The 15,448-nt window shown below is 40.3% G+C and overlaps 1 protein-coding gene across 2 annotated transcripts in view; it reads right to left on the bottom strand.

The window, feature by feature from the left end:
* Positions 1 to 466: 466 nt before the first annotated feature.
* Positions 467 to 15,448, bottom strand: part of MPPED1 (metallophosphoesterase domain containing 1) — a 65,826-nt gene continuing 50,844 nt past the window's right edge. For both annotated transcript variants that reach the window (XM_072850158.1, XM_072850166.1), the window contains exons 5-7: positions 11,679 to 11,794; positions 6,847 to 6,960; positions 467 to 3,222 (exon numbers count right to left, since the gene is read on the bottom strand). In XM_072850158.1, coding sequence (XP_072706259.1) covers positions 3,104 to 3,222; positions 6,847 to 6,960; positions 11,679 to 11,794 — 349 coding nt within the window. In that variant the 3' untranslated portion in view covers positions 467 to 3,103. The remainder of the gene's footprint in view (positions 3,223 to 6,846; positions 6,961 to 11,678; positions 11,795 to 15,448) is intronic.

The following is a 15,448-nucleotide window of genomic DNA, read 5'->3' as shown; positions in this document are numbered from 1 at the left end:
AGCATGAACCGTTCTTCCCCCGACTGCCACCCGTTCCCAAAGGACGGCATCCCGGTTCCCGACTGCTTCGCAGCTCCGTTGCAGCACTCCCTCACATCAGCTTTTCCCGGCGTCACAGGCACATCTGGCACATTCCCCCCACCAAAATACATCAGTTAGAGGTGGCAGGTGCTGTTTTCCCCTCTCTCTGCAACCCCAACTTCCAACTTGCTACCTTCTGTGGGAGATGTGGAGGCCTGAAGCTGGCAGATGGAGCAGGGCACCTTCTGCCCATCGCCCCCAGCCCCTCTGCCAGCTGCCCCCCAGCTATCTGCAGCCCATCGCGATAACAGCCTTCATGTCCCACATGCTGGCTCCTACACCTGGAGAAGACAGGCAGCCTTTCCCACATGGAGCTGAATGCATGAGGTGGATATAAAGACGACTTATTTTTTGTTGGGTTTTTTTTAAGACTTTATTTGTCTAACATGCTTGACCAAAAATTACAACAACAATCAAGTTATGCCAAAATGATTAAATAACCTTTAAGCTTTCATACCTCAAGTACTTTAAATGATATTTTGAAGTAACAGCTGCTTTCGTATCCTTTCCACATAAAAATACACAGTATTTTGAAGATACCTTAGGAAAAATTATTTTTAAGAGAATAGTTTATGGTCGACATAGAAATTTTGTTGAGGCTAATAAAAGGACCTCTTCCCCCCACTTTAACATTTTAGTCTCTTAAGTGCCGTGAGCGAATGTAAACATTTCAGACTTCTTTAACATACAGCCAATTTCCTGCCACATTTGTTTCAAACCGCTTGAATTGTGACTAGCTAAGACACTTTTATTCTAACTACACGCTATTGCTCATCTTCCCAATGATGGCGGGAGTTCATATTCAACTATGAATTTCAGTCCTTGCTGATTTAGGAGCTGATCCTGCAATTTCTACACCAATAGTTTTGACAAAAGTGGCCCCATCTGAATTCATGGCAGACTGCTCATGCGCTGGTGAACTATTCACCCAAAACCCAGTTGCAGGCACCACCTATCATTTTGGGTTTCGTTTCAGGAAAAAGCAGCGAATTAGTTTTGACCCCAAGTACCCAACAGCTTACAAGTAATGACAGACCCGTGACTTGCCATATTTTCTGGTAGTCTAGTGGTCTCTGGTGGGTCCCCAGCACGAGTTAGTTACTGGGCTTGAATGTCACTGCTCCCAGCAACAGCTGGAAGAGCTGCTGCCCATGGGAAGCCAGCGAAATGCAATGTTTCTGCCTACCTCACTGAGAGTTGAGGCTGACATAGCCTGGTTTTGCGACACAGGTATCTTAAATTGTGTATGCATATAATGTACATGCAGCTGCTACGTGAAGCTCACATTTACATCCATGTATCAGGCAAAAAATAACATACACAATTATCCAATGCATGTGTGCAGAAGTGGGCTATGCACAAACCTGCAAACAACCCTGTATTGGTAGTGCGATGATCTGCCCAATGTGTGTGAACAAGATTAATGTCTAGATGCTGTCAGCCCCAAATTCAGGATGTCCACGTTCAGAATACAGCAGTTAAATTACGTCCATCAAGGCAAAAAGGCTCCCACTTGAGCCCGGAGAAGTCTGTTAGTTCAAGGTAGAAAGCCATTTCTTGTAGGGCACGTTTGAAGCACTTTTTTTTGGTGGGTTTGCAATCAGTTCTCAAGCTTCTGCCTTGGATGGGACTGAAATCCTGCAGCTCCAACACCTCTGTTAACCTGCAGGAAAGCTGCATGGGCAGTACTAGCGTTGGGCATCCCAACCAGCTCCTGACATGTCCCCTGCTTTGCCTGGCGTCACATGTGACACGACAGATGGATTTCAACTCGGTTGATGATTTTGTCTTGGGCCTCTCTCAGCAGTGTCCATGAGCAGGCAAACAGCAATGGCAGGTTTTGTGAGGCGACCCTGCTCTGTACCCATTGGCATGTACTCGTCACTCATTGCACTTATGCTACTACATAACTACCCAAAAGTGAACGCCCAAACTCCACCTTGGGACAACGACCCCTTCCCCTTGACATCCCTCGCATTCCCCAAGACAAAAGAATCAGAATGACATTTAATCACTTCTGACTGGGGCCAAATTCAAACCAGTAATCTCATCATTGGCTGCATGTCCCATTAACAGGTTTTAAACAAATAGTCCCAGTGGGCTTTATTTAAAATACTACTACTGAACATTGGGTGGGTTTTTTGTGGGTTTTTTTTTTTTTTTTGCTTTTTACATACAATCACATATCGCCTTACCATATGAAAACACAGTTATATTTTTTTCTTCTTCTTTTTTTTTTTTTAAGGGAAATGTCATTTTTTTTTTCACAGGCAAGTCCAGGTTACAAATTCCTGAGTTTATACTGCACTTAACACAGTCTCCCTTCTTGAATGTTGAGCTGTTTACAGCATGCTGGCAATATGCACCATTTCCCTTACCATCTGTAATGCCAGATGTAGTAAAACTTCATTTCAGTACAGTGAATTAGGGCCTCTATTGCATTGATTTTGAATAGATGCAAAGACTTAGACCTGGAGGACTTGAAGTAATAGCTTTCCCCCTGTGACTGGTCATTCCTGCACCATCTTTTATGTTTGCCATGTTAATTAAGGGAAAACATCTTTACCATCATTTTTCTTTTACCAAGAGCTCACTGGGAAACATCTGAAATGAGGAAATCCTAGTCTAAACACTTAAGTTTAAACTGCAAACTTTCTTAAAGAAACACTCCTTTGAAAGACATTCTTTTAGTAAGTCCAATATAATGTACGGTATATACAAAAGTCCCTACTTGAGAGAGATATATATATATGTATATGTATATATATATGTGGAATGCATTCACTTTTCTGTGTTCACAAATATTTTAATGGTGAAATGTTAAAGTCTTTAATCTGTTTCTGGCACCAACATGTCTTTGTTCCTCATCCACTTTTGTCACTCAAAATTTGTCTGTGAAGAGCTAGCAGGGAAAAAAGAAGGTGGTTTTTGCTTTTTTTGTTGAATGGTTCCCTATTGGGATTCTCAGCCAGCAATATAAAGTTGCTAATGTGTTGGGCACAACTTTAAATCCTCATTATAATCATGTGTTCCTTGGAGTAGGCAAGTCAATAACTATAGGTGGATTAAGTGGCTGGTAATTCACAGTGCACACAGATGCATTCACATAGGTAGTAGTTCCATCAGCCATGACACCATAACCTACAAAGAAAGAAAAACTCTGGTTACTCTCATTATTCATTATTATCTTCTTTTTTTTTAATTATTCACCTTTATCACACAACAAGTGCCACATTTATTACTCAGAAGGAATTTAAAAATTCTCTTCATGCGAAACGTAAAGGTCTCCTGAATTAATACCATCTTTGTCCTACAGCAGAACTTTTTGCCATCTTTTAAATTGTGTAAGAAAAGCAAAATGGACCCTCAGTAGCTAGCGGCTATAATCTCTGGCAACCAGCTAGCCAAACCTCCTTAGAAAGACAGATATTTTTCTCTGCAAAGCTTTTTTCTTAAAACCTTCTCAGTTTTGGAAAGGATGAGAAGATAGAGCTTAGGCAATTACAGCATTGAAAAAACCATACTTCTGATCATTTAGGTTTGCAGTCATCAGTGCAGCAAACTTTGGGCAATTTTAATCTTTCCACCTTTTTTTCTGTCCTGTGTTGTACATCTTTTAAGCGACCAATGAAGAAAAAGCATTGCCTGACTAAGGGGAGTATGTGCGCATGTGCACCTGGGCAGGATTTGTCTAGTAGGAACCTCTTCTTCCTATGTGTTTGAACTTGTTGACCAATTTCAACCAAATTTGATGGAAAGACACTAAAATGCCTCCCCAGGCAGAGAAAAAAATGGCTTTATTTAATGCATTCTCTGACAGACAAGGTGAATTCACACCCTAAGACACCACAACATTTCCACGGGAGAAAACACCCTTCTGTATGTCTCACCCGTGGCAAAAAACCTTTAACTACACCTCATGTCTGACTACACACCCAAGCCAAACAATTCCAGAGCTAAATCTGCAGAAGATCAAACTTCCAGCTCTAATGCCTTAGAAATAAAGTGAAATGCTGTTTCAGAAAGTGAAGAAGCAGCCCTTTAACTGCCCTAGTGTTATGAAAAAGTAGACACACTCTCTATTGTCAAAAATCTTTTCATGAATGACTAGGAAAAAACAAGCTTGCACAGCCTTGTGCAAGCTTGATTACACTAAAACTAAAAGCTTAATGTTGGAAACTGGCATTGAAATATTAAGATCAATATCAAGAAATGCATTCACAATCATAAATATATGATTTTGGGGACATCACCTGGTAGAAAGCATTTGTACTAAGATTCAATTCTACCATTAATGAAGTTAATAGTGAAACATATTCATTGCTACATACACCGAGTTCTGGCTATTCAAATCCTAGGTACCTAGGATCCTACAGTTTTTCTGACTGCAATTTCGTGTCTCATAGAAGCATTGTTAGTTGCAGAATTTACAAACAAAGAAACAGTAGCCAAATTCCTTTCTTTTTTGTTCCTTAAAATACCCTGAATAATGCAGGGCCTCCTGGACTCCCCATGGAAAAACCACACTATAATTAGGGACTAGGGAGAGAAGAAAACTCTGTCAGGTTCCTGTCACAGACATTTCTTTAAATCATTTGCTGTTTGCCACAGAACAATTGTTCTGTGTAAAACACAAACTGCACAGAGGACAGTCAGCATTGCTGCTGGGACTGTCTGTCTCCTCGGCTACATGTTTGGAGACAGCAGAATCAGCTTGCTAATACTTTCCTTTTGCTGGAAGATTCCTAATGCTACAGTTTTCACTCCTACCCTACTGCCAACAGTTTCCTCAGCCACGACCTCAGCCACGTACTGGCTGTAATGGGCAAACCAGGATTTTAGCCGGAGTCCCTGCCATGCTGCTTGTCACTTCCATGGGTTGATCAGCAGCAAGCCCATGCGTAGAGGTATTTTTTGGTAGCAACAGCAGTGCAGAGGGGGAAACGTCTCTTCTAAGCATCTCTTCCTCCTGGATGTTCAGTAAATGACTGCTGCAGATGTAGCTATGCTCAGTCAGGGGAGGAACTCATCTGTTCAAATCATGCATTCTCTCTACAAAGAGCAGCTTCGTTTGCACAGTCTGTCTGCAATGGGAATTCTCCTCTGCAGAGATTTAGCATCCCACTGCAAAACAGGCTATGCAGTTCCCCATTTGTTTTCTCTAAATTATGATAGTTAACAAGAAGAGTACCTTGTTTCTGTGTTCTGATACCTACTGTGCCAACTGTATTAATTCACAAGATTTACCATTCTGTGGCGGTGCCATTCTTTTCCCTTGGGAGCCAAAGTTGGGCTTGGTCTTAGCAGATGTGATTTTGTTTACCTGCCTGAAGCTTCATGGCTTGCTAAGTGTTTGCTCATATCCCCTGCAACCCACTTGGCTTATGATTTCTGAAAAGACAATGAGTTTGAACTGTATTCACCAGCTCTCTTGTATGGAATCTCAAAGACTGCTAAAACAGCAAAGGGTTAGGAAAAAATACTGCCTATGCATTGTTTGTTTACTCTGTGATGTAACAGCACCTTGGACATTAACCAGGCATTAACAGGTCAATGCAGATAAGACACATGAGGAGAATGGACTTAATCCCTGAGCTGTAAAATAATGATCTGAATGTCTTCTCCATCGATTTTACACCAGCACACCTCTCACCAATGTCACTCCTAATCTAGCATGGTGAAAGTGCCCAGCAGCAAGTCAGACTGGGATTTCTTGAGAAGGGTAATAGTTCTTCACAAGAAGAGAAGTATCTGAGTGCCAGTTACTCCAGTTTTTCCATTTGTTCATTTCTACGCAGGTAATACCCACAGGTATCCTTTGAAGGCTGGAGCACTCCCAGAAGCAGAAAACTGGCAGTTATGGAGCACCTTTTTTTGCCAGTAAGTTAACATTGCCAAGAACTAAGCAGATGATAATACACGCTAACATGCCAATGGTACACTTCTGCACAGCCCACTGGTTTCTTTCGGTAGGGGCACTGCTTAAAGTCTTGCTGCCATGATATGTGAACAAGACAGACTTCTCTATAGCAGACAGCAATCTACCTTTCCCTTTGCCTGGAGATGAACTCCTACTGTCACTGACTTCAGTGGAGCATATTTGTCACCATTTACTGATTTATGTGAAGGGAACTGATTTTTTTCCAGTTAAAAATCAAATAGTCAAGAGAACTGCTTTGTTTTGTCTTGGTACAAAATGTTTCCCCTGCCAAAGCAAATAAATACATTAATAAATATCTTGAACTTCTACACAAGTCAGTGGTGACATCCCTCTTGATTTTAACTTCATATACGCACTGATGGGGAGAGACAACCTTTATTGTACAATCTTGAAGATTAAGCCTTAGAAGCAACCCCCAAAGCATTCTTACCCATTTTACAAACACAGAAACTGAGACACAGAGAGCTTACATGAATTATCTTAAGTAACAGAGATTCAGCAGAGGAAAATGCAATCCATCAATCCTAATATTTAGTCACTTTCTGTAACTACTGGACTCGTGTTCTCATTTTAAAATTCACAGTAATCCTCTCTGTGAAGGAGACATCACCCTGTTTTATAGATGCAGAAGCTGAAAGAGAAGCTGAAGTACAAATATTGAAATGTGGGTATCAGCCAATTTTATCTCTATATATGCAGCTAAATAAGTATCTGAATTCCAGAAGTGCTTCAGTTCAGACATTCAAGTTTGAAAATGCTAGTTACACCAGACAACTTCTGTGTTTGTGGGTTTTAAATATATATAGAAAGAAATGTGTTCTGACCTTCATGGATATGTCCAAAAACATGAAGCCTTGGCTGTATTCGTCTCTGGACTGTGTTCAGCAGCTCAACACATCCTACCCGCTGCATTTTCTTAGGAACCCAGTCTAGAAAACCTTTGGAAAAGAAAGGAAAGCTTTAAAAGAAGACAGGTTATCTGCAAAGCTGCACTGCTATACAGTATTTCTGAGATTTCACGTCTCGTGGCTTTTCATAAGCAGCCATAGAAGAATTGACATGGAAAAAAACAGTGTTTGCCTTGGTAAGTAGAAGAGAAAGGAAGGAAAAATACTTGAGGAAAACCATAAAAGCTCATCCGAAGAAAAAGGACTATGATAACTCTTGCCAGCTGTTTTTCAAGGGAAAAAAAAATCACTGCAATTAAAGCATTTTTGCACTGCTGTTAATGGGAAAACTCAATGCTTTATCCATTCTTCTTCCTTTAAGAGAGTGAGGTGTAAAGAGCAGTATGTCCAAAGTGAGTCTCTAAAGAATCTAAATCAACATTTAGCCATTTAAATCTAGTCCTGGGATCTAGTTTTTAAAATTGAACACTTTAACTGATGTAATGGAATCTGTGTTGCTACTAATAAAACTATATTGTTATCACATTGAAGCTTATGGTAGTGGAACTCATGTGAGCAACCCACAGCATGCCTTAAAACAACATCCTCAAGTAAAACTGCTTTAAGCGCTTCATGACACAGCAAGCCCCACTAGCCTATATCTATGGACCTCAGATAGGAAAAGTAACTCGGCCCTTCTGCAGTAGATGTTTTTAAGTGCTACACTTACTTGCATGAAGTTTGTATAAAAATGCATTTTTTACGAATACAGACAAAAATGTACACAGACTTGCTTATATGTCTAAAAACATACTGCAGCGGGATGCTTACTGCCAACTGAAGTCTTGTGTTTCCTTCAAAGTAGTAGTATAAGAAAGATGTTTGTGTATTAGAGGGTTTGTAATAGCCAATCTTGTTTCCTTCTACTGTTCTGCCATTTTCATCAGGCTCAAATTTGGAAAGCTAAAAGATATAATCATTCTGTTTTTCTTTAATTGTTCTGGTACTTTCCCTGTGTGTCTGTCATAGCTTTGTATCTCTAACTTAGATTGCTGCAATAGCGTGAATATGTTGTGCCTTTGAGAAAACAGTAGTCAGCCAGAGAGGTATAGTCTGGGCCTAGTTTTCATACGTTTGGCTTCTGAGGTCCACTCAAGTACGGCTAAATAGCTAGCCAACTGACTTAAAAGACCAAAACTGTGGTATTCAAGCTCTTGGAAAAGCTCTCAGATTTGCTAGAGCTTCAGGGTAGGTTCACACATTGAGAAATACCTCTTTAGATGCCAGTGCTTGAAAACTGGGCTCAGTATACTGTGGGGTTTTATGAAGATGGTAAAAATTTGCCCTGGTATCATGGCCACTCAGAGATCTAAGTCCAATTTTCAGAAATGAATTGGGAATGCGGCATCCTAAGCGTCAAAAAGAGGAAGTTCTGATAATGGCCATAGACTCCTAATTCATTCAGATGCCTCTGAAAATGCTGCTTGGCTCCTGTCAGGAGGATGTACAAAGAGAAAGCCCCGCTGAATTACAGACAGAGCAGAGCAATGTTCAATTCTGGTAACTGATTTTACTAGTCACTCTTGGTATCCAACACAGGTCAAAATTCACTGTAGGAAATACCAAGTATTTAAGATGTCAAAGTGCGGCCAGCAGCTCCTCTAGAATCCAGTCATGCTTTTTTCAGAGCAAACGTGTTGTAACCATAGGTTTTGTTACTTCAGTGATTTGAAACAGTTAATTGTCAAAATGTCTGTGGTGAACATAAAGCCAAAAGTATTTCCACTTCAAAAACTTCACAAACAAAAATCCATAAAATTAACTTCTCCATTAAATTAAGCATTATTTATGTTGAACATGTTTTTGTTTACATGCATTATCACCCTTCTGAAGCTTTCCCATATGTTTGCAGCTTATTTTGTACACCTGACTACACAAACTAAGAATAATTGATTATACCTAGCTAACAATTAGAGTTCATCTTAGGGTTTTTTTAATGTTTGGTTACTTGAAACAGGTTTCTGCAGCTGTCAGGAAAGTATAAATCTTTGTCATAGACAATCAAGCAGACAGCTACAAATGAAGACTTAAAGGTGAAATTAAATTAAAAACAAACAAAGAAAAGAACAGTGAACTTTTTGAAGAGAAATAAAAGAATCATAAATGCAGATCTTTAGGAATCAGGGGGAAGACTTAAAAAGTTATGCTATACATAAAAGTAACAAAAATATGCTGATATAGAAATGAGCATTAGCACTGAACCCATAATAATGAATACTGTATTTCATAAGCTATGAAATGTATGGCATATCTTTATTAATAATAAACAGGTTACTAATAAAATGGTCAACAATAGCTATTTTAACCTTTGTTTTCTCATCCTATGTGAACCTCCTGTGTATCCCTGCTCTGGTTTCATCCCAAAGCACTACTCGAAAACAGAAAAACAAAATTACTCAGATTTTTGTTATGTGCCTAACTGACTTATAAACACAAAGTCCATTAACTCTTAATGGTGCTTCTGCATCTACATCATGCAGGCAATTTCAAATCTATCTAATAATGTAGTATTAATTAGTTTAGGAGGATGTGCGCTCTTTTGAAGTGAGAGAATGAGAAAGCAGCACAGAAAATGGATGATGGACAGAATTTAGGCAGCCATGCTGGAGAAAAAAAGAGGAATTTGCAAGAGCACTGATTGCTATTTATGATCATTAGGAACAGCTCTAGTGATGCTGTCCAAGATCAGAACAACAGTAATCAGCTTTCTGGTTAAAATAATTGCCTGGGAGGGTCAAGGAGGATCCTGTCTCCCAGAATGTCTGTGGACAGAGCTACACAGTAAGGAGGTTCTGTAAGTTAGGCAGAGTGCTCATTTCTTTTGAAGCATCATACATTTGTTGCCAGGGGTGTCAGGGAGACCAACAGCTGATGCCCTCAGGCAGAAAGTTCTGTGCCTCAGCCATCTATTAATGCATCAATAAGAAAAAGACAAAGAAACGGGAACTTCTAAAAAATAAAACCCTTGGAGGATCGTAGAAGCTTAAGAACACACAAAAAAGAGAACAAATACTGGGACATGGAGATGGGGGGAATTCACGTTACCCATTACAGTCAGTGGAGATGGGCGGCTCTTCCTCAGAATTACTACAATTACTAAGTTACTTTTCAATTATTAAATTTACTATTAAATTTATTATTAAAGCATATCTGTTGAGTGCCAGCTCTGCAGTGCTCTCTAGAGGTTCTCCTCCCTCTGCTGATCCCAGAGGCTGCCTGGAGAGGCCTGGTGGCTAAATTAGCAAGGTGGCTGAAGCTGGGTGGTGCAACCCCCATCTCTCCACCTTCCAACACTGGATTTCAAGTGCTAGATACAGGGATATTCTTTGGATCAGCTGAAGGTTGGATTTCTTTACAGCTCATCAGCTGGATTTAAAAAAGGCTTTAGAAGTGCTGAAAAAGCTTCTGAAAACATTTTAAATATGACTCATAAATAAAACTATATCAAAGACCCAGCGTCATGCCTTGGATCCTAACAGCAATTATCCCCAGTACTAACCATTTGGAGCTGATATCTCAAGGTCTAAACAATTAATTTCTGCCATCCACTTCTACGATACAGGTCCATATTAAAATCAGTCTATGCCATGGCATGAGACTCCACTTCGGTGAAGTATCAAACCACACCCCCTTACTGTGAGAAACCGTCCTTACAAAGAAGCCCTTTCCCCCAGGATTAGTGAGCAGTGGAATGCAAACGTCTTTCTAAAGAAAACAACAAAACACAAACCCTTTAGATACTTTCTCCTCCAAGCTCTGAAAGAGGAGAAGAAAGGGTGGAAGACAAGAGAGTTTTAGCTTCAGGAAATTGGGGAATCTAAAGGTTTAAAGAAACCAACTGCCTTCATTTCACACAAAGCACTCCTCCGCAGTAAGACTCAGCAGAACACTTAAGTACACGCTTCACTTTTGTGTCCATTTATTAAATTAGTGAGAGTTAGACACATAGTTGCATTAAATATAGCTTCCTATATGTTGAATACATTGAAAAACATTTTAAAAGCCTTAAGTCTTTACTGAATCTGGACAAGTTTCTGTGATTACATTATTTCCGTAACACAGATAATTTCACTATTATCTAGGAATACAAGAAATCTCCTGGCTTTTATATCACCTATATTAACATTTGTAAAACACAAATGCAAAACTATTTCTCGTTGGTCCGTTAGTGTTGCCAGATTGTATTAAAGATAGGCAATTCACCCATGCTGTCCAAAGAACAGGCAAACAATGGCAGCATTTGGGTTTGTGAGGCAGAAGATGCACCAAGTCAGCACGATGAGGAAAAATACAGACTCTGGGTCCTTGTTGGCGGGGGAGTGCTACTGCAAGTGAGGGAGAAAGCGCTAAAAAAAATAAGATTCCAATCCTGCATTTCTCTTCAAGCAGGCTCCATGATTTAAATCTACTAATTTAACCAGTGGCAGAGTGGACAGATGCATAGGAAAACTAGACCTTGCTTATTTATAAAGCTCATTAAGTCTTTATGTGTTAAGGCTTTATTTTTTAAGCCATTATTTAATTCCCTACTACTGAGCATAGGTAATCATGAAACATAAACCTGAGCTAAAGTCCTGGTGCTGCTGAAATCAGTACGGACGTTAGTTTTGACTTCCGTAAGTTAGGACTGCACTCGTTGTCTAAAGAGAGTCATCAGTTACTGCATAATCATCTGAAATACACAGCTAAGAGCACTAGTATTTTCTTACCGAGAGGTGGTCCATGTGTTATAAGAATATCTATTCCATCTGGAATAAGGTTCCATTTCTCTAATAGTGCTTGGCCTCGTGGAAGATTAAAGCCCCAGCCATAAAACCAAGGTTGCCTGCCAAGAGAGGAGGAGAATGTCTTCAGTGCTACTTCCATGTACTGGTTATCTAATTAAAATACGGAGATTGACTCTCTACTAGCATGGAATTTGGAGACACAAATAGCATTCATTTTCTTCTTTGTGTGCACAGTACAACCCTTTTTCCATACAACCAATGTTATTTAACTTGTGTGGCAAATCAGTGCAGTCCTTACCACTTTCAGTAGGCAGCATACAGTAAAATATTCACAGTATTCCTCTAACTAGGTGAAAAGTAACACTTAGAAGACCTGGATACCAAGATCTCCATGTGTGGATTAGCATGCTGGACTCCCACAGCATCTAGAAGAACACCTGTCTCAGATACCTAGGTGTGGATATATGTTTCACATTGGCTCCCATTACGTTCGGCCCCTAGCCTATGACCAGCTGGGCAAGGACAGACCCTGGCGCAACGACAGATCCCACTCCAAAGCTGGAGACATCATCTATGCTGTTTTGTTTCCCTAACTGGAAGCATCCCATCAGGACAAGAATACTGCTTCTTTTCTTACACATAATTTTCTTCTGTCCTCTGCTGTGTTGACTTGCTTTTAAGTAAGACTTTCCATATTCAAGATTTCTTATCAGACGGGCATTTATATTTTTAAAAACATATTTATGGAGCAGCTCATCACGGAGCAGTGGAACTGTAACACTGCCAGTCAGAACACAATTTATCCGTATCTTGCTATCCCACTGATTAAAAAACTATATTTCACAGCAATTATATCACAGTGGTAAATTATGTCTTGCTGACTATGCTCTAATTTTAGGTCATAAAATTGAGGGGTTAGTTTTAGGTTGGAATTTTTTTGTAATTTTTTGACTGACGTGTTCTGGCCATATCCATATTTAGAGAACAACAAATAGGCTGCTGTGATTTAATAAGGTTTATGATAATTGCAGCCTTAGTGTTTATAAATACATACACATCAACCAGAGTTCCCTTTGAGATGTTACTTTGTTGAGGAAAGCTTTACACTCCCTCACGCATCAAAAGACAGAAAGAATTCTTTCAAACAAATTCTCTGAACTCCACTTTACATCATGTATGGCAAAGACAAAAGAAAATGCCCATAAAGCTATTATTCATCCTCTTCCATTACTGATGTTTGACTAACATTTCAAAAATTAGCACGTCTGCAATCTTCATGATGATATATTTCCCACTTTTCCTTTCGGAATGCTGTAAAGCACATGTCTATTGAAAACAGCTTAAAAAATAGAGCTTGCTAAAATGTAAAGGGATGTGGCTTACCCGAGGGAAGAAAAGAAAATTTTGCTACAAGGAAAGGAAGAAGGGGGCTTTGCAGAATGTTTCCTGCCTTTCTTCCACAGATAAAAAAAGCCTCAACTTTTCTAGATAGGTGACTGAAGGGCTTTCTGTGTCCACAGCTAAGAGCTCATCTCCTAGCTCTTCATCACACAGCGCCCTGGATAACCAGGGTCTGGATAAACAGGTGTCCCAAGGAAAAAAAAAGAAAAAGGTGAAACTTTGTACATCTGCCACTGGGACCAGAAATACATCCCAGCCTCCAGAAGCTGTGACGAGGGAGGTGAAGAAGGTGTGTGAAGAAGAGATGCTAATAGCAGTAGCAATGAAGCGGAAACCTTGTTCTGAGTCACGTTGCTCAGACCAGGGCAGCTGGCTGAGAAAAAGACATATCCCTGTATCAGGGATATGAAATCACGCTTTTCTGGTTACCTGTTCATCTCCTAGCAGCCTTTCTTCACAGGAAGAGCAGCACCTGGCTCACAGGCACATGACTTCTCACCTTCCTACTGCTGGGGTGGTAACTCATGGTCTAGTTACCGGCTTACTTTGTGGTAAGCTACCAGTGATGTTCCTGTATAACACTGTCACGCAGAACCAAACCACAGTCTGTGGAGTTTGATCAGCCTGTCTTTATGTTCAGCTCACCATTGACAGAATGGGAGTATTTTTATCTCCCAGGAATGCCCTGAAAATAAATAAACTGAAGTCTGCGAGGTGCTTGGATCTTACAGAAGTGGGAGGCTTCATAAAAATATACAGAGGTTAGGCTTTTTCTAAACTATCCATCCGTCCCTGCCTTGGGACTGTGTTCCACACCTTAGATGCCAAGTATCTTTCCTCACCAAGATGAAAATATTCCACTGTTTGGCAAATTGCCTTTAGGCCCAGAGCAAGTTTTCCAGGAGCAAAATCTCACCGACAGAAAATATTTGCAAGGGCAAACAGGAGGCAAACGAAGTGTAGGCATAGTAAATCATGCTTTTAAAGCCACTGACAGATTCAGTTGAATACAGGCCCCTGCTGCCACCCATCGCTCGCCCTGGTGCTGCTGGGCATGGACAGGACCTTCCCCATGTCCCCGGTGGGAAGCGAGGCAAGGCACCATCCCGCACCCCGCAGGTGTGCCAGACACAGCAGAATGGGCCATGGCCATTCTGCGCCCCAAGAAAGAAACCGAGGGGGAAGATCAATATTTGCCCAAGAAGAAAAGGTCAAAAACCTATGGAATCATTATTTTAAGGATACAATGAAGCATTTATAAAGAGAAATAATCGTGACTGTCACAGGTCCTGCCAGAAGTCAGCTTAATCCTGCTGAAATCCGAATGCCCACGAATGGCATAGGCAGCTGCGAGAGTCTCTGCCTGCCTCTGCTAGGGCTAGCCTGCACATGGCCACTTTTTAAAAAGCCCGTTTCCCCTTATGAATAGGCATGATCTGCTTATTAAGACAAGAAGCACTTTCCCCCATCCCTCCCTCTCTTTGTGGTGACTGCAGCGCGTAGCAGCCTGAGCACAGGGCTGGTAAGTTATGCATGCTGGAGCTGTTCTTTTGTGAAGGGGAGATGTTACAACTTGTGTGATTTGCCATTATGCTGTCTTTTGTGACAATCCCAAGATCGAAAGAAATGTCTGGAATATTTCTGGCAAAAAAAATCTGAAGTCCAAGAAAGGATTCAGCAGAGGATGTTAGCGTGCTTTACATTTGAGAGAAGAAAGACAAATCATACACTTCAGTGCCCCCACCCCCAAAGCAAAACCATCTTTATAAGCACACAGGGATTTTATAAATCCCCAAGTCCCTTCTGAAAATTTATTGCAAAACAGGCATCAAAGTTTCTGAGTAGGGAAAAAAATCTTCTCTAATACCCACTAACAAGTCTGTGACCTGGATATCGTGCAAAGACAACTTTGTCTAAAATTTCCATTTACGATGGAACCTGAAAGCAAAGTTGAAGTCTTCATATCAAGCACCAAATTTCTCGATCCCCAGTTAGTGCTTGCTCAGGAAAAGTGTAATTTCTTTTATAAATTACTTTTCAATAATATTTTACATTTTACAAAGAAAATAGTGTCATGTATGTTCTATAAGAGAAAAATCTGCTGTTCTCAAAAAACCCCCAAGAAAAACGTATTTGGCAATTAAAGACATACATCATGAATGTATTTCACCTCTGAAGTGAAGCGCTCCTGTGTAGAAATGTACTTTGATTTAGGTCTTATCTTCTTGAAGCAAACAGTTTGCATCTCTCCACATACTACCAAAATTCGGTGGTATTATTATTAACGATAAGAATAATGATTGTCTACATATAAGACTCTATGGGGAAAATATATTGGAAGTGAATTTGTT

Source organism: Ciconia boyciana, chromosome 1 (assembly GCF_034638445.1).
Source record: "Ciconia boyciana chromosome 1, ASM3463844v1, whole genome shotgun sequence".
Classification (NCBI taxonomy): domain Eukaryota; kingdom Metazoa; phylum Chordata; class Aves; order Ciconiiformes; family Ciconiidae; genus Ciconia; species Ciconia boyciana.
The sequence above is the reverse complement of the archived record's forward strand: the minus strand, read 5'-3'. Positions and strand labels throughout refer to the sequence as shown.